The 27,067-nt window shown below is 37.5% G+C and overlaps 2 protein-coding genes across 2 annotated transcripts; both read right to left on the bottom strand.

The window, feature by feature from the left end:
- Positions 1-875: 875 nt before the first annotated feature.
- Positions 876-3,715, bottom strand: LOC126789881 (ACT domain-containing protein ACR4-like). The gene is made up of 7 exons (XM_050515946.1): positions 3,475-3,715; positions 3,243-3,288; positions 3,028-3,142; positions 2,871-2,938; positions 1,783-2,382; positions 1,544-1,648; positions 876-1,448 (listed from the first exon to the last, which is right to left on the bottom strand). The coding sequence occupies exons 1-7, from the start codon at positions 3,546-3,548 to the stop codon at positions 1,104-1,106; spliced, it is 1,353 nt and encodes a 450-aa protein (XP_050371903.1). The 5' UTR covers positions 3,549-3,715; the 3' UTR covers positions 876-1,103.
- Positions 3,716-10,713: 6,998 nt separating this feature from the next.
- On the bottom strand, positions 10,714-13,984 carry LOC126790259 (glucose-6-phosphate 1-dehydrogenase, chloroplastic). Its single transcript, XM_050516431.1, has 9 exons — positions 13,622-13,984; positions 13,143-13,375; positions 12,957-13,051; positions 12,684-12,798; positions 12,254-12,459; positions 11,895-12,165; positions 11,589-11,818; positions 11,294-11,494; positions 10,714-11,149 (listed from the first exon to the last, which is right to left on the bottom strand). Exons 1-9 carry the CDS (start codon positions 13,800-13,802, stop codon positions 10,900-10,902), a joined length of 1,782 nt encoding a protein of 593 aa, XP_050372388.1. The 5' UTR covers positions 13,803-13,984; the 3' UTR covers positions 10,714-10,899.
- Positions 13,985-27,067: the final 13,083 nt, after the last annotated feature.

Consider the following 27,067-nt stretch of genomic DNA (forward strand, 5'->3'; position numbering starts at 1 on the left):
TTTACTGCTTGGTGCTCCGTGAGAGCGTTACAGACACAGTCCTCCAGTCGCCGCACGCGCCTCGAGGTCGATTCTATACGATCTCCCCGACCACGTGACCGTCACCGGTGGGAGGACCATACCCAACTTGCCTCTTTCCCTCCTTCTGATTGTGGGGCCCACTCGCCCCTGTCACCGATGAGGGCCCACGGAGTACCCGCCGGCTCGGTTTTATGGGGGATGAGGCGATGCCACGTCGTACGACGCAGCTCAGAGATAGACGGGAAAAGGAGGAAAGCAACTGATCATGTGCGCGTGGGGACGCGTGACGACCTCTGCCCCCGTTGGAGATTCTGTCGGTGGACTTTTTCCCGGTCACCGTCGACTAAATCATTAGGGTCATCATCCACTAATTAATCTTCGTATTTATTGCTTAATCATGATGATCGCTTACCTCATATTTGAAGAACAAATGTGTCACATCATCGGCACATCCGTCGGAATATTAGATTTCTCCGATCACTCGGTGATCCTCAGCTATGTATAAGTTTTCGGAGATCAAAAGTATTATGTGGTCAATATGAGTACAAAATCTTAGACTTTTAGTTGGATGGACGAAAGCGTTATGTGGCAAGGTTGTCCCAAGTAAGATATTCGTCCTCCGAATTTGTTTGAAGAAAAATGTTCCACACAGTGACATTACCTACTCACAGCACTAGCTAGTAATGTAATGTGTGGCACACTCGGAATAAAAATGACCTGGATGAAAGCAACTTTGATACATGGAATATGGAATCTTGTTGCTTCTGCAATTAGGTCTAATCACCTTGAGTTGCCAACTAGTCATAAAGCATATTTCTTCAACGCCATCAATCTTGGTGGATCACAATCCCTAATTCAGGGACATTGAAACTTCACAATACGTAGTTTATACGATACCTTGAGAGACTGATATAGAAAGCTGAGGAAATACATGTACAAGGGGAAATCCCAAGTTTAAGTACTAGACCTAGATCAACTAGGAGATTGACCTGACGCTACTGCATTGACAGTTTCAGAGAGCACAATTTACAGCTAACAAGAAAGACTCCTAATAATGCCTACTTAACCTAATGGGGATGCACTCAAGAACACGACTTAATCAAACCCAAGTTGTAAAGGAACTTTTCTGATCTTGTCCGAAAGAGATGTCCCAGAGAAAATCTTCCACTCTCCTGCGGTGGAGATTTTGAGTACATGTCTTCTTCGACACGCAGTATCGTCAACCCAATCTCTTGCCGAACTGCCTCAATAGTCTCACTTGTCACTGGATTTCCAGATGTACCAGTCACGTAGAACACATTCACGGCTTGGGAACCCCTGGTCATAACCTCAGCTCGGGTGACTGAAAGGCTGTTTTCTCGGAATATGCGAGTCACGTCAGAAAGAAGACCGGCTCTGTCATCACCACAGAGTTCTAGTCTTATGCCCTGCATCAGAAATGATGCATTAGACTTAAAATGCTAAATGAGGTAGGGAAAAGCATATTAATTTAAATGTAACCAGGTTTCAATTATATTTGTACCTCAGAAGTTCGCCTTCGAATAGCAGCCTCCAAGCAATGAATTACTCTCTGCCTCTCTCCTTCAGAACTAATAGGACAGCCATCTGTATGTCTTATATAATATTCCTGTTACACAAATGCCGAAATGTAAAAAGAATTAGAAATGCTACATTTGGCTTACAAAGATTTGCTATAGAGAAACTGACATTACTAAATGAGACCAGACAAAAACAACTAGGTTAAGGCAAAGAAGGACAAACCTGATAAGCCTCTGGTCCTTCAGCAATCACAGTTGCATGGTATACCACATATTGCATATCTGTTAAGGTGCATACTGTATCAAAGAGCAACTTAGGACGATCCGGACACCTTAAGTTGACAACAGTATATCCTTTATCTGCACAGCTCTCAACAGTTACAAAGGGTTTGCTTCGATCACTGGCTGATCCGGAATCTGCGCTGTGCAGATCATAATCGCGATCTGCATACATCATCTGGTGAAGCCTCCTCTCCTTATGTGTAGAACCTACAGAAACAGCAGTATTGGCACTGCGCATATCTTTGTCTGCCTTGAGCACATTAAGGAGAAACTCTTTGATTTCAGAAAGACGCAAAGGATCATCAATAGGCTTCCCAGTTTCCTCATCTGTGATGTAAACAACTGATGCCATTCTTGAATTATGGGTCCATACTTCTCCCGCAACTACGTTACATTTGAGTTCAGCAAGAACAGCAAAAACCTCAGAAAGCAAGCCTGCTCTGTCCCTTCCAGTCAATTCGATCGTAGTGTGTTCTGAGGCAGCTTGGACACCCACAGAACTTCTCAAGGCACGGAAGCTCCGCACTCTTGGTCCCAGAGACTGCAAAATTTGATTTCAAATCATCAAAATCAGTTAGAATTCGCAAGGTTCCAGAGTAAACTCCTACCATTTTTCAGTGGGACATTTCAAGAAGACACAAGTGTAGTAGCAGCAGAAAGCTCTTTGCTTTCATTTATGTACTTTGATAAGATTCAACACCAGGCCTAGAGTACCATGCAAGGCACTCTATTTATCAATTTAGACCTCATTTTAAAGATGAACATATACAAATGGATTAGCAAGTTTGGAAGACTAAACCATCAATACAAAACTGAATCAAGCAAGCGTCCTAAATGCAGATATACTAAAGCAAGTGTATCCACAATACAGCAAGGAAAAGATAATGAATGAATAAGTTCACCTGAAGTCATCTAAGCCACTCATTCATTTTGCTACTGTAGTGAGATTCTAAGAAAATATGTCTCTTTAATGTTAATCAGATTTAATATTTCATAAACTAAATGAAAGAGGGGATTAATTTCGAGCACCTGCTGAATGCGCTCAGCTATTCCATCATCACAGAGCTTATTCCCCTGTTGATCAGTGACATGAAACACTGCAAACAAGATATAAAACAAGAACATCAGCCTCAAAGAAACAAAATTTAAGAGCACAAATACAGCAATTGATACAAAAAAAACTTACCATCCATAAACCACTCTCCATCTGATGAAATGTAAGCCCTCCTTATAATTAGATTCAAATCATTCAGAACCTGAACCACCTCCAGCAAACTCCCACGCTTATTTGCACTGTCTACCTGCAAGAATTTCCCAAAGAGCAAAAGACAAAGAACCAAATGTTCAGAGAGAGACCCTTTTTGAAATGCTTGCAAATACAATTCAAGAAACTCAATTCACCTTAATCAGAGTGGCTTTCCTGCTTGTGCTGTTATCAACTGTAACCCTACAAATCCAACATCCACAAGAAACCAAATTAGACCAGAACACTCAAAAGAGTCACAATTTCATCTCCAAAAGGATCAAACTTTCAAGAAAACCAACAAAACCCAATTGTGCTGGACAAAAACCAAGAACTGCACAACCCCACAGAAACAAAACAAGAATCAAGCACAAGAGTGAACTCAATCACCTTGGAGGGTTCACTCTCAAAGCCAGCTTCTGAAACTCGTCGTCAACAGCAAGAGAAGGAGACCAACAATCCATTCGTGGGGGTTCAGAAACAGAACAAAAACAAAACAAAAAAGGAGTCAAAATTTGAGCTTTGTGGTAAAATCACAAGAAGGGTGTTGTTCTTGTTCTCCCCAGTAGTCTCTGGTAGCTTCTTTTTAAGGTTTGGAAATGGAGAAAGTGAGAGAAAGAGAGGAAGAGGGTGGTGGCCTCCTAATTGTCGTGGCTCTTGTGTTTGGTTGGGTGGTGGTGCCTCTTGAGCTGGACGAAGAGTTTTTGGAGGGACATAACAACAACACCAACAACAAATTCATTAAACAAAAAAAGAGGAGAGGCATGCTACTATCATCTGGGCCCCCAAACTTCCCTCCCTTAGAACACTGGTCTTCGTTTCAAAAAAGAAGAAAAGAACACCTGGTCTTTCTCACAACACATATTAAGGTACCCTAGAAATAAAGGGCTAACACAGTCACAGCACACAACACATGCGTGTGAAAATCTAGTGAGGATTTTGTAGATGCTGTGCTTTATAATAAGGGGGGATTCTCCTACTACTTGAGCTTCTCTTATCTCAATAATGCAATAGAAATCTAGGAGGATTATGGTGGACTTTGAGGGTACCTTCCTCTAGGATTCTCATTTTAAATGTAGGAGGATTCTTGGTGCACCCTTTTGATTTAAGAAAGCTTCAACTCGACTGATCTCTCTCTCTCTCTCTCTGTCATTTTTCTTTGTATTTTGATTGACAAAAGAAGAGAAATGAATCCTGGTCATTTGGAAGAGAAATAAAGAGGTTTCCAAATGTAGGGTGGTATCCTTAAGCTGGGAGGGAAACCCTTTTGTCTCTTTTATTTTGTTACCAAGAATCTGCCCTCCATTCCGTTTTCAAATCTCTGGATATGATTTGCTTGGCTACTTCCAAATGCAGTGTCACCACCCAATCTGCTGCTCATAATGACCTTTAGTTTTTTGTGCTTTCCATTTTCGACTAGGCAGGGTGAAAGCAATGGGAAACCATAAGATCACATTTTTGAGGTCTATTGCTTTGGAAATAATACATATAGTTTTTCTTTCACATTATTCAAACGGAGAACAATAGAATGGTAGATTCAGTGTATGCTCATAATTTCATAAATGTTACTTTAGATTACAAAGTTTTAAACCGGATGCGTGAACGGTTTGGAAAACGCATTATGCATTCAAGAACAATAAAATTTCTTTTTTTATGAAACTTGTTTCCATTGATCTAATTTATTTCTAGTTGAGTGCTTACCTTTGACATATGAAGTAAACTAATTAAAAGTGTGGGCTATTAAGCCTATTATTTTAAGGGTGGGCACGAAACGAGATGAGGTTAATCTCACGTTTCATCTCACTCATTAAATTCGGAACAGGATTGGGATGAGATTTGTGTTCTTAAAAGTTCGTCCCACTTGGGATCAATCCTATCGAGATCGGGACGGGATCAGGATGAGATTGAGTTTATCTCACCTTCCCGGACTTTAAATAATAAATACTTAATTTACCACAAATAAATTTTTAGTATGAATTATTATAAAAAAAGAAACATATGGATTGTTCCAAACTTCTAAATATCATTCACCATCTGCTTTGATACCATGAGTTTAATTATTATAAAATTAAATTAATCATTCGAATTATAGCGTTATAGATATTGTACATGAAAATTATATTGTTATCATACAAGAGAAACATATATAATTATATATTATATATAAGATTATATATGTTCCGATTGCTAATTTCATAGAAATTTGCAATATACGAATCTTCTTTATTTATATCACATAACTCGAACCATATATTAATCAGAAAATTAACCGAGACTTGTTTATCTTTAGGAAATGAATCAAGATCCAAGATTTATTCTTTGAAGCTAGTCATTTCCTTATCAAATGCATTTAAGGTGTTCTCATAAATTATAAATGTATGGTGATGATGAAATATTTGATGGTTAAAATTCAAATGAAATTTAAACGGGACATGACAGGATTGAGTGTGATAGAATTCGTCTCACATTTCATCCCACCGTAGTAAAATGAGACTAGATCGGGACGGAACTAATGTTTTTAAACTTCCGTCATGTCCCATCCCGGCAAATTTCAGAACGGGATCAGGATTCAAGTAATTTATACCCACCCCTATATTATTGTATATCTATTGTATAATGTATCTGATAAGGAGCGAGGTCTATTGCCTATAGCTTTGTAGAAGATAACTCATGCTCGGAAATCATTAACAGTCTATGGGATAAGAGGGAATACCATGCCATAGTTTCCTCTCATCACTCACCGTTTAATTTATGGCATCGGTTTTAATTTACTCCCACTTTAAGTTTATGATATGAATCAAGCCAATTTCTTTCGTTCTTTCTTATTGTATTGGTCATCAAGAAGCACATTAACTCGCGCTTTACATAGACAAGACAAATTAATTGACTTGTGTTTCAATGATACACAATATTGATCAAGAACATTAAGTCACTCACTACTATGGTAAATTATTATTAAGTTTATAAATACGATCAAACCTGACTCTTTACAAGAGAGTGAGGAGCTAAACATATGTCTAAGGAAGAAAAAAGAAAAAGAAAAAACAGAATCATGTTGTTGATATGGAAATGCAGAAGTGTTTGGTATGGGAGTCAAAGTCTCAAAGATCTCCATATCAAGAGAGACAGGAGATGGGGATTTGAATATATACAATTATGAGGAACCGCATAATAAATGAGAGAGTAGTCAGGGCCATACTGAAACATCTCCACTTGCCATAACTAACTTATCCAGCACATGATACACACATGTAACCTCACAGAAATAAAAGAGCAATCACAACACCTAGCTGCACCCAGCACAAGAACAGTGGCTTTTAATATACCCAGTTCCAGTGGGTCTCCCCTCTCTGCAAAAACATCAATAATTATTGAGGCCAAGTATCTCTGATCTTGTTCTAGGTGGCCTTTGAATATAAATTTTTGTTAGTTATCAGTTATAATTGAAATCCAAGCACCAGAAAATCAAATCAGAAGAGGGAGCAACAGGACTGTACCTGGAAGTGAAAAGATGGGTAAGACTGAGCAAGCAAGGCAAACAGCTCCATGTGCCTGCAGGGGGCTTTAATTTTCCAACACATGATGAAGAGCTATAATAAGACCTATCTATGCTGCCTGCTATGGTGTGTGGGATTTTGATATTTTTCTTTCTTTCTGTGGGGGTTTGAAAATGGAAATGGGGTTGTTGGTTTACGCCGTTTACCACTTTACCCTAGCTTTTGGTGGGTGGTTGATTCAGCTAGAGCATGACACTTGTGGGTGGTGCTGCATTATTGGTGTGTGTGTTCTTAAGTTGCATGGAATCGGGTGTGGGTACGTGGAAGCGAAACGTTTAGAAACGCGGAAGCGTTTTTTTTTCAAAAATTAAGGAAGCGGGTGCGTTTTGGAAGCGTCATAATATATATATATATTATATTTTTATATTTTATTTTTAATTATTTTATCTAGTATTAAAATAACTGGATAACTATTAATAACTTATTTTTTAACCCATGATTATCTTTAATTATAGCATTATTAAAGTTTCATTTCAAAATTCAAACAAAAGAATGTACAACATAGTGTGAAAGTGTTGGGCACGTGAAAATCAAAGAAACATCACTAGATTAAATTGATAAAAAAAAGATTCGTCTTCTCTCTGTCTCTCTCTCATATGAATTTTTTTCATATCTCTCCACAACTCTCTGTCTTCTCTCTATATCTCTCTCATCTAGATTTTCCTAATATTTCTCCCCCTTATTTCTGACACATATTAGATTGATTGATGATGATTATCTTTAACCACTTAACGAAATAAATAAGAAGATGAGACGACAAGAAGAGTCTCAAGACATTGATTGATGAAATAGAAGTAGAGAAGGAATCACGCTTCCAATTTGGAAGTCAACGCTTCTGCCGCGCTTCCAATTTGGAAGCTAACGCTTCCGTCGCGCTTCCCCGCGCTTCCGAGCGCTTCCGCTCCCGCTTCCGCTTCTGAAGCGGGAATCGGTCGTCCAACCAAGCTTCCGTGCTATGTAGGTGTGTTCAGTGTTCTCACGTGCCTTTCATTTTCAACTCAAATTTGTTTCAAGGCTGTGGATGCGTACGCTGCCATCATATGATTCATAGAAACTTCATTGCAAATTATGACGAGGGAGAAAGTACTTCCTTAGGAGTTTGAAGACATCAATTTTATAGCGAGTGTAATCGTAGAAAAAGAATGCCGATGCTTTGTGTCTAGCTTGGCATCTCACTATCTCATATACCATACCTAATTATGAAAACATTGGAAATCAAAATAATAGTTGCAAAGTCAAATTTATTAGTTCTCATCAAATCAAACTTTAGAATGGGTGAGATCGGTAATTAGAAAGTGATATACCTAATTATGAAAACATTGGAAATCAAAATAATAGTTGCAAACTCAAATGTACTAGTTCTCATCAAATCAAACTTTAGAATGGGTGGGATCGATAATTAGAAAGTGATGTGTATACTACAGAGTTATTTGATAATTCATGTAAGAATTTCGTGCTTATGACCATAGATATGATAACAACAGGAGAGAGTCCAGCTTCATCAAACCATCACTTTCTCCAAGAATCAAGTGATTCCACAATGTTAGCAAGTCATCTCCAATTAATCTTCAAGATTGTTAGCAATTAGATTGATATGGTATTTGATTCTATAAATCACACATTAGTACTTACTTTAGATATCATATTGCTACTGTATAAATGTAGGCCTGTACCGTACTTTCAAACCATTAATTCGACATCTGCTCTTTAATATCATATATATGGACAAATATGGTGCTCAAATTGTATTAGAATTATTGGCCACAATTTGATGTAACCATAGTTATAGACTTATAGTTGGTTCAACTGTATAACGTAAAACAATTATCTTTTTTCTTGTTGGTCCAAGTATTGGTAGTCCAAGGGGAAGACTGTAGAATTTGGGGAATTATTAATCTCAATAAGAAATTTGTAGAAAAATTGATGGGATAGAATTGTGCTATTATACATGCTTAAGTAATGGTCACGGTGTGAAAATCTTTTACATATAAGTTAGGTTCGTAATCCCAGGTTAGCAAACCTGGTTTAGTTTTTTATTTTTCGATAACTTTGAAAACATGCAGCTCTAGATACACCTTCTTCCCATCTGATCTAAGTTGAATAAGTTGGTTGCCCTCAATTGGGAGTGATCTTGGAGCATATGGTGTGGCCGTGTGGATAAGTGTGGGTTCCGAGTTGTCTATTAGCAGTTTAGCACGATGAAGGAAGAGGTTAAGCAGACTTACTGCTTTGTAAGACTGATTTGTTGGATTTTTATGAGGAGAAGCAAGATCATGAGGCAGACAGAACTAGTAGAACATTAGCTGATAATCATGGCGGAAAAACAAGCAATGCAAATGGTAGAGGGGATCAGGACTTTGGATGTGCCCCGAGCTTGTAGACTGGTTTGGGGCGTCATCGGAAGACTCTCGTACACAACATGACATACATGTTTGGTTAGTTTAAAATCTATAACAACCTATGAGTTTTTGAGCCAATATGTACTTTCTTCATGAGTTATAATATGAAACTTCGTGGTTATTTTGTGAACTTCATTATTCTTTACATATTCAATGACTATGTGTAATAGCTTTTAATGGACTCTAGAATTTACTAGAACTCACTTTTGTGATTCTTAAGTAATTCCATATTTGGTGCTCACCATTTGACAACAGCTCTAGCTAGATCGTGGCACAAGGTTCTCTAGCAGCTTGGTATTATGGTACCAGAACTCCATGAGCTTCATGTACTGCCCGGAAAAACATCACAAGCTAGTTTGGAGTGTGTATAAAGAGAGAAATGACCGGTTTTTTTCTTGGTGGGATACGCAAGCGGGCAGCAAGTCTTTTCTCATAATTAGTGGCAAAAGAAGCAGCTCATTCTTTTCGATGTGTCTATGTTTACTTGCTTTGTGCGAAATGTAAAGATTCAACCCGCTTCCTTTTCTTAAGCGCGCAGGTTGACAAAGGGTGTTCTCTGCAGGTCATGTGTTCACGTACTCAATTGGAAAAGAAACCCTTACAATGTTGGTGCCCCACATCATATTAGTAGTGCAAGTGTTTAATAATGAATGAGTGAGTTTGTAACTATGAATAAGTTGTGACTGAATATGTTTACCTATACCACCATATTGCATTTACCGTCAATCAAAAACATGGCTCTAACAAGTTACATGTTTGTAGAGGCACCTACATGGTAATGACCTGATCCCAAACCTTGTTATTTCTCTCGTTCCACAACTCCAAAGTTGGAAAAGCAGCTCAGCAAAGACTTCTTGAAATCATGAAATGACTAATCTCTAGCACAACTGCTCGACCAAGCACTCGGCCAGATGAGTTCAATAACTGTATAGCTTGAGAAATTCCACTGGTTTGTTTATGTACTTTTTGTGATGAATCTGTTAAGCTAGCTTTAGTATCCACTCCGAGAAAGAATAAACTTTGGTTATTGGAAACCCCGAGAATCACCTGCGACCAATGCTGCCAACCGCAAACAAGGCCTTTGTGCCAAGAGGCATCACAGTTCAATCTTGAAGGAGTTGTGAGGCAGAGGAGATCAAACTTGAGGAAACATTATCAGCAGACTACATAACAACTGGAACTATAGGCTTCTTAATTTGAGTTTGTGATACAGAGAGGGCTCAAGTACAATGATTGTTCTACCAGAATCGCAATCCGTAAATCATGGCTTTCAATCAATTCTTTTGGTAACTTGTATACATGTTCTAATGAGTGTCTTACAAGAGCAAGACATTTGTTGCTAACAGTGTGAAAGAAACACAAGCGACCATCTAATTCAACCTTGCTCAGAAATATGAAGCACGTTCAGAAATTCTAACACTTGGTGAATGTTTCTGCTCACAATTGTCAAAAAGCTGAAAACCAAAGCAATCTTGCTATGAAGTTTAGCTACCAGACCCAGTAATCCCTTCTGTTATGTGTGCCAGTGGAATAATAATTTGTTTTAAACATTTTCATTAGGCCAGTATATTACACTGACTGTACTTGCAGCTAGTTAAAACATTGAAAACCATATTCGTTCACAACTTCACATACAAGGCAAAAAGAAAGTAAACAATACCTATTTCAGCAAACAACAACAAAAACATGTGCACCATGATTGAACTTTGTGTATTAATAGATGTTAAGTTGTTGACAAAGAGCAGAATCAAGGAAAACTGGAAAAATCCTACCTGTGACTAACAGTTGCGATTAAGTAGCACCAAACTCTTATGTTCCATGGACAACCAGCCGAAAATTTTAAATAATTTGATTCCAAGTTACTGATCCACACCAACATCCCCCCACCGGACTTTGTATCTTGCTGCAAGATAGTGTGCCCCGACAGGACCCCTACTTCCGTAAGGATAGTACTCTGGAATAATCTTCTTCTCTTCTATTTCTTTCAACAAAGGTGTGAAGAGTGACCAAGCTGCGTCTAATTCATCGCTCCGGATAAAAAGTCTCCGTTCACCTTCTATAGCATCCAGCAGAAGCCTCTCGTAAGCATCTGGAATCTCCATTGAATATCTAGAAAGTATATATAATGGTTAATACGTGTAAGCATTCTATTGTAGAAAAATCATTAAGAATGACAAAAGCACTTATCAGCATACATTCAGTTTATGATTTTGACTCAGATCTTTTAAAGGATATCTTTTAAGTTTCAATTACCTGGCTGCATAGTGAAGATTCAAATTACTCCTGTCCAACCGCATCCCCAAACCAGGGACTTTGTTGTTGATTTTCAAAAAAATAGCTTCATCAGGCTGTACTCGGATTACAAGTTCATTTGTAGCACGATCAAGATCTGTTCCAATGTTTCGATTATACAAATTTCCAGGCACATGCCGAAACTGTACCCTTATCTCAGCCCTGAAAAAAAAAGGAGAAAGTATATAAATTTCTCTATGCAGATCAAACCACCCAAAAAAAAAAACAACAAACCAGGCAATCTAATTGAACAAACCTCTTATTATGTAATGCTTTTCCAGCTTTCATCAGGAAAGGCACCCCATCCCATCTTGCGTTGTCTATGAAGAGTGCAGCTGCTGCAAATGTTGGAGTCAAGCTGCCTTTGGGTACAGTTTTGTCATCAGTGTAAGCTGGGTAAGTAACACCTCCTCTGACATGGCTTTTGTATTGCCCTGTTACCACATTTTCAAGTTGCAATGGCCTCATAGAGCGCAAAACTTTGACCTGGCATAAAGCAAGCAATTTCAAAAAAAAAACCAGGAAAATCATATCATAAGTGGCATTAAATCAACCTCATTACCTTCTCATTTCTGATATCTTCTGCATCCAAACTGACAGGGGTTTCCATTGCAAAGAGGGCCAGTATCTGAAGCAAGTGGTTCTGCATTATGTCTCTTATTATACCGTAATTATCAAAGTACCCTCCACGCCCTTCAGTGCCAAAATCTTCAGAGAATATTAACTGCACATTCCTGATGTACTGCCTTGACCACAAGGGTTCAAAAATAAGATTGGAAAAGCGAAGTACTGAAAGGTTTTCCACTAGCTCCTTCCCAAGATAGTGGTCTATCCTGTTGATCGAAACAAGAGACAATCATTAAAATATGACCCGACACTAATTACATGATCAAAACCAACCAAGTTTGGTAAGAAGGTTACCTGAATATTTGATCTTCTTGAAGGTACTGCTTGAGGGCTTTGGTCAAAGAGGCAGATGATTCTGAATCTCGGCCAAAGGGTTTCTCAACAATAACTCTAGTCCAGCCATTGCCAGATGAAGCAGACAAGCTTGCACAGCGAACAGCATCTATGAATATGTTCGGAGGAATAGATAGATAGAACAGGCGGTTAGGAATTCGTCCACCCTACACATGCAGACATGCAGTTCACTGTCAGTCTAAACAGGAGTAGAGTTGAGGTGTAGAAATCATTACTTGAATGCCGTTGAAATGAAAAAATAACAAAATGTAATTATGACACTCTGATCCCAATTAATGAATGTGCTTGCAAAGTATTATATTCTAGCCAACATTCTATCACTAAGCACATCATAACGGTCAACCTTTAAGCTCAGACACACCAACATTACCTCATGTTCTTTAAGTTTCTTGTCCAGCTGTGCAAAGTGATCCTGTGAATCATACTGACCAGAGTGGTAGAAACATCTTTCAAGAAATTGGTCCATCTTTTCGCCACAGTTCTCCCTGAAATTCCCCAAAACAAAGTCATATACCAACTAACCTCAATGCATTCCATAACCAACAAGACAAAGAAAAAAGTAACCGAATTGTTAGATATATTGCACCCTACATAACAAGCAAGCAACCCCATTCCACAAAAGCAAGAATGAAGCAGAACTCACCTCTGGTCAATTCTACAAGTAAGTGTCTTGCTAACCATGGTTCTGAGCTCCGCATCAGTCATCTTACTCCGAGCATAACCAAAAATAGTGAAGTGCTGCAAGAAAGATCACACATTCATTATCAAACCAATTGATCTAAACCTCGAAATCAATGACAAACAGCAGAGGGTGTAACAATGTACACACCTTAGGGAGGCAACCCTCATAATAAAGCGCAAAAAGAGCCGGAAATATCTTCTTTTTTGCAAGGTCCCCAGATGCTCCAACCACAGTAATACTCACAGTGGACTCAGTTTCTTCGAAAGTAAACCCACTCCCGTCTTTACTCTCCTCCACAGAACCAGACGCAGCTGAAAGCAACCCCTCTTTCAATTTCTTGAAAGCACTATCATTCTCAACAGGCTTGACTACTGGCGCCACTGCCCACACAACCAATACAAAATCCAAAATTTAGACACACTAAACTCCAAAGCCTCAAACTTTCCAAGTCCAAAATGGAACAACATCTAGTTTCACTAAATTCCCAAATGCTTTCATATCAAACTGACCAAAGACTAAAAGATCAACATATTAAAGACTCAAACTTTGCATTCAACTCAACACAGAATATATAAACAACACAAACCCAGAAAAACTAGTGCATTGAAAAGAGTGATCGAGCTAACCATCTTGCATGCTGACACCATTTTGCTGCGGAACGGATTGAGAGACCTTGGTGGAGATGAAGCGTTTGGGGCTCGGAGAAACCGCCACCCTCTGCACACTTCTGTGTAGGGACGAATACGACACGGACGACGACGATGATGAGTAAGTGCGGCAGCAACGAGTGGATGGAAGGGTCGCCATTTCTGGGTTTCTATGTGTATGTTGATTGAGAAATTCAGAGACCAAACTTGGTTAAGTTGAGTTCGGAGAAGAAGAAGAAGAAGAAGAAGAGGAGATGTAAATAAGGAGGGGCTTTGGAAACATCGGGGGGTCGAAGAAGTTGTAGTTGTGGAGTTGTGTGAGGCCCCTTGAGATCTCCGAAAGGCTGCTATGCTGTTGGCGTCTGCCAGCAATCTCCTCCTATGTTTGTGAAGAGACAGATGCCCATACACAAGGACAAGTCGTATTTCGATTCCCTAAACTCTAATTAGGTCTTAATTTCGTCGTTAATTAATTCAATTCCGGTATTAAGAGTGTTAAGCCAAAGTAGTTGATAAGCAAAAATTTCCATTTGCTTAGCCCAATGTTTCAGAGGTAATGGGCCAACTTGTGTTTTCATTAATTGTCAAGAATATTGTAAACAAAAAACAAAGTATGGCATTGGAAGTGTTTAATCAGAGATAGACAAGAACCAAACATTGAAGGTTTAAATCTTAATTATTGAAATGTATATTCTTCTATATATATTTATAGATCGTCGGGTGGCTCGGATACAAAGGAATGAGAACGAATTTATACAATTATATACCCTCCTAACGGTTTACGAACTATTAGCATATAATTATAAAATTCGACATAAGTTAAGTTTTACGTTGTTTGAAAATGTCATTAGTGCGTGCATACATCCAGAAGATAATGTCTTGCATATTTAAATCAATATAAGCTTAAAGTTAAACTGAATATTCGGCAAACTCCTTATGGAATGGGATAATAGTCTAATTACTTGTAAAAGAAATGACAAGGTTTCGCCTCCTTTTGTAGGGATTGAAAGGCCTTAATATGAATAGGTGATTGTATTTTTTTTTTTTGAATTGAGAATTCATTCAATAAGTCAAAACACAAGCTAAGAAGGTCATTACATATTCATCCACTATCACATATTTCAAGATAAACAGAGCTTTTTAGTACAGATACTACATTGATACATAAGATATACCAACTATCTAAACACTTCCACACAATGCAAGAAAAAGAAGACATATACAATGACAAGCATGGTTTCAGTAACAAAGCAAAGTAACCAAAAACAAAAAACAAATTAAAGTCCATACAAAAAAAACTTGAAAAAATAGAAGTCATGACCAGCCTGACATACGGTTAGGATAAACCCAACTTACTATCAAGACAAACCCGACTGCACACCTAAAGAGCAAGAGCCCAAGACCAGATGTAATCCAACTAGCCTAGAACTCGTCCTCTCCATCTCGAAGAAGAAATTGCCCCCGTTGCAAGGACCACAACATCACCACTGCAAAGCCACCCGAAGAGCCACTAGCAAAAACCTGGACATCAGCCGAAAACCCAAAGAGAGTATGCCACCGATGCACACAAGCCACCAACACCTCCAAAAACTAACTTTGCTGCTGGGAATTCATGGACTGAGCATAAACAACAAGCTCAATCTCCAACCAACCAACTATAGTTAATCTCAAAAACACTCGCCAAGAGCCAACGCAATAGATCTCATCTGGTAGCAACACAACATAGGTGGAGACATGAAAGAGGCTCTCTGTCGAAGGGAGAGAGGAGAGAGCGGCTAGGGTTTTTTTTTTTGGAGATTCTGTTGGTAATCAGCAAATTAGAATCAGTGATTGTATTAGACTATTAGCAACACGTAAATAATAAAGACAAAAAAAAACTTATTTTGTCGTGGCAATAATGCTCTTTAGTTAAGGACAAATTAACTGGCTATGTTTTTAGAGAAAATTAAAGATATACCCAATATTGGAGCCCTTTTTTAAAATCAAACCTACACTCAAATATTTTTTCAATCTAAACCCAAATTCTTTTTCTACAACCCTATTTTGCCCTTTTCATCATTTTAGTTTCTTTAATCGTAGCATCTATTTATTGTACATGTTTAATTCAATCCTACCATTGATTTTTCACTACTTTAAATTGCTGAAAGATTTGATTTCAATTTTTTTGTTGAGAAAAAATCTTTATATAGCTCATATGAGAGTTTCAGAATACAAACACTACTCCAGCTTTTATAGATCGTACGAGAGAACACAAAGGTTGTTTTGTACTTGTATCATTCGTCATTTTTTTCAATCTTTTGAATCTATCAATAAGGTACGTATGTTATCCATTATATATATATATATATATGTTTTCTCAAATCTTTTCTTTTCGTATCATTGTACCATGAATATTTTTCGTGTGGTAAATCTTTTGTTCTAGGTTTCAACCTTCATAGTTTTTCACTCTATGTTGTTACCTAATAGATAGAAACATGCACATTAATATAAATATCCATCGAAGAAATCTTTAAAATTAGAGAATTTCTAACAAACAGGTTGATGTAAAAATTACCTAATAGATAGATATATGCATATTAGTATAAATTTCAAATTCAACCTACGAAAGAGATATTTGGAATGATAAAATACCTAACAAACAGGTTGATGTAAAAATTCATATAAGAGATGTTAGCTTTAAAGATAAATACCTAATTTTTAGGTTGTAATTAAAAATAAAAACCTACTAAATAGGAATTAAAAAAACTTATCTCTACCTCAAACTAAGGTTGTAAATAAATAGTTGAAATTAACTAAATTACCTATGAAATTTTAAATTTTAAATTATTCAACAAAAAGAAAAAATGAAAGTTCAAATCACCATAAAGTGATTTCGATTTTGAATTGATTTAAATTTAAAAAATGTAGGAATTCTAGATATGTTAAAAAGGAAATGCTTCATTATTTCTAAATTTGTGATGAGTAAAAGAAAATCTATAATTAAGGCAGTTAATAAAAGCACAATTTATTGATTGACTAATCACTAATTTTTATCAGATTTTAATAGTAGCATTTTGTAATTTAGATTTAAACGAATGGTTATAATTCAGTGCATAATGAAGAAAAATATAAGTGGGTTTCTTTTAAAAAGAGCTTCTAAAAATTGGGTATACATTAAAATACCCCATGTTTTTACCCTCAAGCTGGAAGTGAATCTAGTCAAGCTGCCATCAAATTGCGTTAAAAAGAGGCTAATAATTAAGCAGATATCTAATTAGTAGATTCACAGGGCAATGCAGTGTACGTAGTTACGAGTAGGATCGGAGCAGACATGATCGCACCTCAGCTGCTTGTCTTGTCATTTCTAGTGTTGGTAGAGCTTTAATTTCCTCCGGCAATTCTTACTGTTGCGATGTTAATCCTGAGAGATCAGGGGAAACTGGAGTTGTGGAGTCATTTGATTCCCAATGGAACCTGAAGATGCTGTCCTTCGGTCCAAATGTATAATGTTGTAGTGATTGTAATCGATCGATGACGTAGTTTCCATTTGCATCTTAGTGGACTAAGAAAGAGAAATGATATTTGTACCATATGATCTTAGCTCATCCACCGTCAGAAGTCAGAACGTACTTAAGGCCATAGCCCTATTTGTCGGCGTTGTCTATAATGCACCGTTACCCAGTTGCCCTTCTATTCTAACTTATTACGTGGCAGTCCGTGATTGGTCCAGAACCCTGGTCCCACCACTTTCTTCATTATTTATTACTTGTCACCAACGCGCGGTGGGCAGCCGCGTCTCATTCTCTCTCGACTCAGTGGAGTTGTATTGATCCATTCGAGCCGGTAACAAATTGATTTTACGGTAAAGAGGGATGAAATGGGGTCCGGGGTTTGGGTTTGAAGATGAATTTGCATTTGCATTTGTTCCTACATCTAAACCCTAATTTACTCAGATTTGTAATTACCAACTAAATCCCCAATCTCTCTTCAGTTTATCGAGCAAAACCTTCATCTACAGCTTACCAGGTACCACTTTCGTTCTCTTTGTTGTAGATCTCCTTGTCGATTCAAACTCTAGCAATTTATCTATCATTTTCAAGATCCAGGTTTGAAATTCTCAATGGCCACTCCGTGTCCGGTCTCCGTCTCAATGAAACCGATTACCCAACTTGGTCATATCAGAGCGGGGAGCATAAAACTGCTGAGGGAATAGGACTTGTGGTATGGATTTTTGTTTAGCTTGTCCATAAGCTTGATACTGAATCTCTAAGATAAATTGCTTGACCGGGTTCAGGTGCTAAGTGGTGTTGGAAATCATTTTATCTGTATAGCATGTTGTTGGTATTTGATATGATTAATTCCTCTACTCGATCTGACTTTATTCCTTTTCTGTTTGAATGCTTTAGTTTTGAACTGATGATTTCTCCATATAATTTCCATGCTTCTGTTGCACTCCGCATGCTTCTGTTTTGCTCATACAATTGCAATTTCCTCAAGGAACAAGGAACATTGGAATTAATTAACTGATCACTCTTAACTTTTTCTTAAGTGATTAATGGTTGAAAGGTTTTAAATTTTGAAGCTTATGCATGTATGTGTTATTGTCCAATACTAAGTCTGTAGATGTGATTGAAGTCTGTACACCATTGAACATTGTTTCCAAAAGATTACAAGATTGTTCCTTCTGTAAACTATTTAGTTTTTTGTTTTTGTTTTCTGGGTTAGTTTCTTACAATTGATTATGAGAAGTTGAATAGATTAGTGATGAAGATTGTTCGTAATAGATAATGTAGTGATGGACATCTACCTGATTGCCAAAGCTATAAAGTGACAGTGTACTGTGACATTTTTTTTGTTACTAAACCTTTTTACACTAAATAGGCTTTGGAGGCTTACTGTAACTGTCTGTGTATATTGACTAGATTTGAATCGAAGGTTGAGGAGGAAGGTAGGTAGGAAAGGCAAATATATGTAAATGTCAAATTGTTGATACGCATCATATGATTTTCTTTTTACATCGATATTGTGGTAAATGAATGTTCAAAACATAATATTGAATAGTACTTTAGATACTGGTATTATGAAAATCACATATGGAAGTCCAACATCCCTGAAATAATGATCAGAGTGTGGTTAGAACTTACCTCTCAACCATGTGATTAGAAGTTCAGCTTCCTAATAACATTAAGTCTTGCTCATAAAACACTAGAACCTTCCCAGCCATTTATAAAAACTTCAATATTACAAAACTATTGGGATATTGGGTCTGTGCTTGATAATATATGAGATTAAAAGTCCACAAAATGGAAATATGTAGCTACACAAAATGGAACCATTTATTTGCTATTGGATTTATGTTTGAACCAAAATCATTTATGTAGTAGTCTGCTCAAAGGCAAAAGAACTGACCATGATCGGCTATGCTTGTATACATATATAATAGATAAGTTCTAGAATCTGTAATATATATCTTCATGATGAGGGTTTGTGTATGGATGCCTATAGACTAAAGCTGCATTTCCTTGGTTCATCGGTATCTTGATTTAAAACATTACCGAACTGATCTAGCATACATTAACAGTTGCTACTTGACAAATTTGGGTTCTAGTCATTCAGTGCCAATATCATATGTTGCACTAAAACAAAGGTAATTCACAAGCTTCTGCATCTACTAGTTTTGTTCTTTCATTAGTAGTAGTGGTCTTTAATTAGTTAGTAGTTTTCAAAATGAAAACATCCTTCTGACTGTATATAAAGTTATTGGGTTCAATGATATGGCATGTTGTTGGAGGGTGTTACTTCTGAGCTTACTAGATGTCAAATGGGATGTAGCCAGAGGTAAAATGCATAAGTATGATAACATATATACAGTGGGTTATGAAGTGTATAGATTTATAGACAAACTAGTTTACCCGTAGTATTAGATTTATATGGGATGCATTGAGAAAGTTGTGTTTTTAGGTTGTGAGCTCTTGTTGAGGAGACTTGATTGATGCTACTTACAAATCATAAATCAATTTTTATTGTATAGGTTCCTTTTAAGTTGTGTTTTCAATTTCAAGAACAACGAGTTCTTGGGCAATGGGAAATGAGTTAGGATCAGAAGCTAGTGTTGTAATATTTGACTTTTGGTATACCAGTAGGTTTTTACTTTCTTGGGTTGTGTGCAGTATCACTGCAACCTCGTGCATGAGGTTGTATGTTGTCTATTAGCTAAATTTGGATTGTGAATATGCCGTTTTACTTGTGTGCCAAGTTTCCTGGAATAAATTGAGTAAAACACATCCTTACTTTGATACTTATACAATTTTTTGTAGGTCCAAATCATGCATTTGGTGACTTTATTGCTGCATGTAGAATCACCAATGACATGCTCAATAGTTTGATTGCATTGAAGGATTTTCAAAGGATAAAGGGATTGGCTCCACTTAAGAAGACATTCGTTATAGAAAATTACAAGTAAATCTTCAAGAGCTGATATAGAGTGCCAGAAACAGGAGGAATTTGCCAAGGGAAGTGTGAGATAAGGGGACATATGTAAATATTAAAAATTGCATGTTCATATGTCCTTGTAAATTGATGACTATTTTATTCTTTCCTTGTAACTGTAAACTAGGGAATTTGGGAAGATTAAAGTACCTCAGAGACTGATGTGTACATTACCGTACATATATAGTTCCAGGATTGATATGCAAGTATGGTAACTCAAGTTAACACCTTACATTGGAAGCCATTGTGGTAGTCTTTTGTTATCCCTTATATTTTCGAGTTTTGCTGCTATATGGTATTTACGGTATGGCTAACTTTTAAGAGCAAAAAAGAAGAATATTTGCTTGTATTGTTTTTGCCATATAGTATTTTGCTTCAGAAGAAATACAAAATAAAACATTCTATCACAGCATATTTACATAAGAGTCATGCTAAATGTACCCACCGCCATCCCTAACTACACCATATACTTCACGTTACACAAAAAATTTCTAGAAAAATTTGACGGTGAACCTGCATAAATAGAAAAGTAAAATAAGATGATGAAGAGATGTATCAAGATGCGAATTGAAATGCCAATAATTCTTTAATGTGTGCAATAATAGGTAAGTGAGGCAATAAGAACTTATTTCCCGATCTCTTCAAAACATACCAGTATTATAATGCAAATTATTCACATGGACCACAAAGTAAATGTAGATCTGATCTTTCTATCTCCTGACAAAATTAACTGTGAGCTGAATACTATGTTTCATAGGGGACAGTGCTCAGTAATCGATCAAAAACCTTAATTAAGTACCAAGTCGTAGGCAACTGTCAAGCATAATATGTTCACTGTATTATTTTCTCATTCTCATGGTTAAAAGCTTACCTAAAATCATCTCATTTTCTCATTCTCATGGTTAAAAGCTTACCGAAAATCATCTCATCAAAATATTTAGGGTGTAAATGTATCATTCTATAACACTATTTGGTAAATCATACAGGTGATGGGATAACCAATCTTGCTTCGATTACAATTGATTATTGAAATACTTACAACCACAACTTTCTATTGCAAATGTCCAGCCTTTTAACAGCCAATGACCAATATATTCTCCTACATCTTAATTAAGATGGATCAAAACTTCAGATGGAGAGCCTATCACACCCATAACTGTGAAAAAATCGTGAAAAGAGGATGATAGTCCCAAAAAACAATGCAGATCATTACCTCAGCAAGAAGTTAACGAATGAAATGCTCTTGTTCTGAGATTTGCTCCAGAGTTCACATGATATCCACCTCCCTAGTTGAGTAACTTGAATCTTGGGATTGAGCCTGAAGATAGTTAATAGTCTCTCCAGCTTACCAATACTCACACCAGCATACGAAACCGAACTCGACAATGAAGACAAGGTTTTGGCATCTGTATCACACAATCAAAACTATCATATCAGCACTATGAACTTCTCCATACGATACAGATAGTCTCGCTTTCCAGATGGTCCTATTGCAAGCTCATGGGAGTTGGTGATTCATGAAAATGTAAATGATTTGAAGAGGTCTACCTTAGAGAAAGAAAGATTTATAATACTGATTATTATTTTTCTTTTCTGATACTTCATTGAACAAGCTGTGAACCACACAAGTTTACATGAAGAAAAAGACTGCAGAGCAGGCAATTTGAAAGATGAATAACTAACGGCTGCTTTCAAAATCCACAAATTGAGAGAAAGACTTGCAAGAGTAGGATACAATAACAGAAGCCTGAAAAGAAACCAATAAACATCGGCTTTCAACGATAATCAAAATTGCATGGCTCTCCTATGATCCTCAAAATTCTGATAGTCTCCCTTCTAAACAAATTACCTAAATAGTATCCCGAGAACTCTCCAATACTCATTCAAATTCCCCAAAATTACTTTGTCTTCCTATCTTCCTCCCTTTACACAATGTGCTCAGTTCACTTGCTCCTCACTCACCGAAACCAGAACTCACACCATTATCATTATCATCATGCCAATCACATTTCGCCAAACACTCCATGAACTAACAAAAATTCATCAAAAGCAGAATCAATTGCAAGAATTTCAATCAAATCGAAAACACACACGACGACAATCGACATTTCTACAGCTCATTTCGAACAAACACTAACGATTTGACCACAGACCAACAGACCAGAAGATACAAACCACGAAAAAAAATGATGGAGTGAGCTCATCTTCGGATCTTGTTGCCCTTGCCGACCTGGTACATGCCCCAGGTGAAGGTACTGAAGGCGGCGAGGAAGATGGTGATTACACTGGGCCCTTGTTGGGAATCCGACGATGGATATGACCACGACTTCAGCTTCTTTTGCTGTCCCCCTTGCCGAATTCAAGATCTCATAATTGTTTCTCCTGTGTTTCAAAAAGCGTGCGAAGATCGGAAATTTCTGTATGGAAATTTTACTCCATTTGTTACCGGCTCCATTCGGCTCAGTACAGCTTAAGTGAACCGAGAGACTGATTCTGATGGGCTACACGCGCCAAAACCCAAATAAGCGGAAGAAAGCTGGGCCAGCCCTCCAGATGCTCCCTCCGCCAATGAGACACTACCACGTAATATGACAAAATAGGAGGGCAGCTGAGGCACGGGTCATTCCAGGCGTTCCCCTATTTGTCATATACAGTTTTACTTGTCGAAGAAAAGACCACGTCTTCCTAGTTCCTTCACCGTTAATTAGGTTCATTCTGGTGTTAGAATTAAAGAGGGATACGTCCATATATGGCCTTGAAGAGGCTAGGCAATAAGTTATCAAAACCATGAAGCCGTACGTTGGCCAAATATTAGGTTCACAGCATTAGTACGGTACTATACATTTGAAGAAACGTTTGTAGGATCATCAATCTCATATCAGAGAATACTGCAATTCTGTCGATCAGGTAATGAATGTGCTTGTCGTTGATCCGGGCATCGTATCTTACGGGATATTTAATTTCTTCAGCTGGCTACCTACCTAGTAGTGTTTCACAACAGATTATAAATTATAATCTCTCTATCTCACTCCCGACGTAAGAATCGAGTGGGTAAACAGCCAGAGACTTAAAACATGTATATATATTTTAACTTGTCATTGTAAATTGCAAACTCATTAATTAGCCCACAATCCTCACGTACATATGTGTGTGTATCGAACTTAATACAATCTAGAATAACTGATCATAAGCCGCCCTACATCTATATTCTCACGTACGTACATGTAATAACCCTAAATTTCAAACAACATTTGAGTGGATTTGAATTCTTTAAAAATTGTGAAATTTAATTAGAATGGATGTGATTGGTTACGACGTTATGAAACGAGTAACGGATACGTTATCGGAACGTTTAATTCGAAAAACGTTACGTTTCCGAACGTTTATATCGACTTTTAATCCGTTGCTCGGTTTCGAAAACTTTCTTCACGGAAGTTGTAGAGCTCGTTGATACGAGTTCGTGGATATGTGACGCGTTCGAAACGGACATCGTACGTGAAAGTTATTCGCGTCGGAAGTTAGTTTCCGATTTGGAAACTAGTATAAAAAGGAATTTTGTTAACTAGGGTTTCCATAACAGGAAACCCTTTCACTCCCGCCGCTCTCCCCCTCGAACTCTCTCTCTCTCGACATTCTCTCTCCCCGAGCTCTCTCTCCCCCTCATTTCAACGCCGGCGATCTCGTCGACCAGGCCACCGTGGGTCACACCGCCTAGCCTAGGAGCACCGCACGGCTCTCCTCTCCAAACCCCGAGCACGACATCGCCTCCCTTGCCACCGTGAGGCCTACACGACGTCACCAAGACCCTGCAACTCGTCGCCGCTCGGCTCCGGCAACGCAAGGACTAGGAGGAGGGTAGCTTGACGTCGATTCTCGCCCTTCACGCCCCTTCAATCGGATTTGGGGCCAAATATCACGATTCAAATCCTTCCCGAGGAATCGAAGCACCGCCGACAAATCCGAGCTTTCCAACGTCAATCGGAGGTTATAGCTTCGATTTAAGGTATGGTTTGTAGTAATTGATGGTTGATTGTGATTGTTAGACAGTTTTGGGATCGAATTGAGGAGTTTGGAGGTGTGGGAGGAGGAGGAGTTGCCGCCGCCTAGAGGCGGCGCGTGGGAGTGAATAGGGTGGCGTAGGGGGGATCTGAAGTTGTAGGAAGGAAGAGGAGAAGGAGGAGAAGGGATTGGACGCGGCGGTGGCGTGATACGCGCCGTGGTTAGCCTCGGCGCGTGGGCCCCACGCGCGGCCCGCCGGAGATGGCGCGTGTGCCACACGCGCCGCCACGTGCGGCGGTGGGAACAGTTTTGACAGAAGGGTATTTTGGTAATTTAATATGTACGGTAAATGTAAATGTAATTTTTATTTACTACGGTAAATGTAATTAAATTTTACCTTCGGTAAATGTAATTATAAATTACTTTCAGTAAATGTAAAAAGTAATTTGTAAAAGGGTAATTTAGTAAATTTTATTTACTGAGTTTGTATTTACATTTAAATCGTACGTATACGTACAGAAATACGTATTAATATTTATACGTGCAGAAATACGTATTAATATTTATACGTACAGAAATACGTATTATTATTTATACGTACAGAAATACGTATTTAATATTTATACGTACAGAAATACATACATAATAATTATACGTACAGAAATACGTATATATTATTTATACGTACAGAAATACGTATATAGTACTTATACGTACAGAAATACGTATTAATTGAGTATTGCACAGTAACCGTGAATAGTGAACCGTGAACAGTAATTTCGTAAAACCGAAAATTGCTGAACAGTAACCAATTAATACTGTTACGGCATTTAAAGGTTTACGAAATGATTCTAAATTCTTTTCTTATTCTTTTAAGGTGATCATTAATCAAGGAAAGGAATTATCATCGGAAATTGAGGATTTACGCTCGAGTCGATAAGGTGAGTAAAATCTCACTTATTTACGAATCTACCCTTGCGGTGATTCCAAGATTTTTGCAAGAGTTTTTAATATTGAATTACGACACGTATACAATATAGTGGATTACGTATATATCGTATAAATGGTAATAAGTACATATATATATAGTTTGCTATATTATATACTGTTATGAATTCGTTGGAATTGGTCATTTCGAATGACGAGAATTAAATGTTGAGCATGTGATGTGATTTTTGTACAATATGAGGTGTGATTATTGTACGTGGTTTTAACATGAGTTTGTTAAAATGTTTTGTCTTCGGACGAGTTTTTGTCTTCGGACGTGTTTATGAAATATGACATGTATACGATATAATGGATTATATATATATATTGTATAAATGGTAAATATGTACATATATATATATAGTTTGCTATATAATATACTGTTATGATTTTATCGTGATTTATGTCATTTCGATGACGAGATTTAAATATCGAGTATGTGATTTTGATTTGTACAATATGATGTGAGATTATTGTACGTGATTTTAACATTGAGATTGTTAAAATGTTGATTTGTCTTCGGACATGATTTTTGGTACAATATGATGTGAGATTATTGTACGTGATTTTTAACATTGAGATTGTTAAAATGTTGATTTGTCTTCGGACGTGATTGGTACAATATGATGTGAGATTATTGTACGTGTTTGGCAAGTCGGAACCTAGCCTTTGGCCGGGCGAAAGTTACGATACAGTTAGAGCTCTAGTCTGTCTGCCTTAGTACTGCATGTGAGGTAACGGGTGGTTATCTGCTCATGGGTACTCATTTTATTTTGGATGTTGGGTAGCGGGTGGCTATCCAATATCAACGGTGTATTACGAGAGGGGTAACAGATGTGTACCAGCGTTCTTGGTACCCGTATTATAAATGCATTGGGTAACCAGAAGGGTTACTTAATTTCCTCATGAACGTTTTATTTCACATTTCTTTGGGTCAACCAGATGGGCTGACTATTGACTCATGAGGGCATTTATATTTGTTTTTTTTGTGATCTTTCGTATATTTTGATATGCGAATTATATTTTGATTTTACTCATACGAGCTGTAAAGCTTACCGGGTTTGTGTTTACAATCCCGGTGCACCAATTCGATGGTGTAGTGGATGATTCCGCAGGTGTAGATTAGCGGGAATTGACGGACCGCTCAGAGGACTTGAAGTGATTTACCTCCAGCTTGTGTGAGGATTTTGTGTGACTATTCTGTGAGAGATTGTGAGGATTATTACATTCCAACTTACGTAATGTAAATTATAAATTTGGGTTGTAATAATTGGTTTTCTGAGTTGTATTGATAACTCAGTGATGATCCGCTGTGCACTTAAATGATTTCGATTTTAGTGAGATTATTTTGTGTTTAACGACTTTAGAATTTTGAGTTTTTAAGCTCGAAATTTTGGGGCCGTTACAGTACATGTTGAGGCCGGCACAAGCACCCATATAAAAACAACTTAGCAAGACTGCCCGAGTTCATACTGTAGACTTGAAACAAATTAAACAAAAACAAAATTAAACTACAACCAACTGCCCCGAAGAGTCGATGGACTTAGGTACTCAGACCTGGCAATTGGGCGGCCTCGTGCGAGTTTTGGGCGGACCACGCTCTTAACGGGCTGGCACGTTAAGAACCTGTTTACGTTAACGGGTTAAGAGGGTTAAGCACGACAGGTTTCCGTGCTATCCGTTGAGACCCGTCAAACCCGTGATTTTTTTTCTCTCAAAAATTTGTTTCCATAATTTTATTTATTTACGATTTTGATTTTGATTTTTTTTTTTAATTTTGATTTCTTTCTACACAATTCATTGAGAAAAAATAAATTGTTTATTTATTTATGATTTTAGAGTCCTCAATTTTGTAATGGTTCCTTTCTAATAGTACTACTTGTTCGAATTCAAATACATATTTTTATGTGCAATATCAAACTAATTGAAAGTATGTAAAATACCTTGCAATTAACCTTGTTTGAATTCAAG

Source organism: Argentina anserina, chromosome 4 (assembly GCF_933775445.1).
Source record: "Argentina anserina chromosome 4, drPotAnse1.1, whole genome shotgun sequence".
In the NCBI taxonomy this organism is placed as follows: Eukaryota; Viridiplantae; Streptophyta; class Magnoliopsida; order Rosales; family Rosaceae; genus Argentina; species Argentina anserina.

Excerpts from the sequence above, each read along its gene's own strand:
- LOC126789881 (XM_050515946.1), bottom strand. The coding sequence starts at position 3,548 with ATGGATTGTTGGTCTCCTTCTCTTGCTGTTGACGACGAGTTTCAGAAG. Across the intron at positions 3,143-3,242 it reads GGAAAGCCACTCTGATTAAG|GTAGACAGTGCAAATAAGCG; the intron begins GTGAATTGAGTT and ends AAATTCTTGCAG. Across the intron at positions 1,649-1,782 it reads AAGGACCAGAGGCTTATCAG|GAATATTATATAAGACATAC; the intron begins GTTTGTCCTTCT and ends TTTGTGTAACAG.
- LOC126790259 (XM_050516431.1), bottom strand. The coding sequence starts at position 13,802 with ATGGCGACCCTTCCATCCACTCGTTGCTGCCGCACTTACTCATCATCG. Across the intron at positions 13,376-13,621 it reads TGGTGTCAGCATGCAAGATG|TGGCGCCAGTAGTCAAGCCT; the intron begins GTTAGCTCGATC and ends TTGTGTGGGCAG. Across the intron at positions 11,150-11,293 it reads AATCTTCACTATGCAGCCAG|ATATTCAATGGAGATTCCAG; the intron begins GTAATTGAAACT and ends TATACTTTCTAG.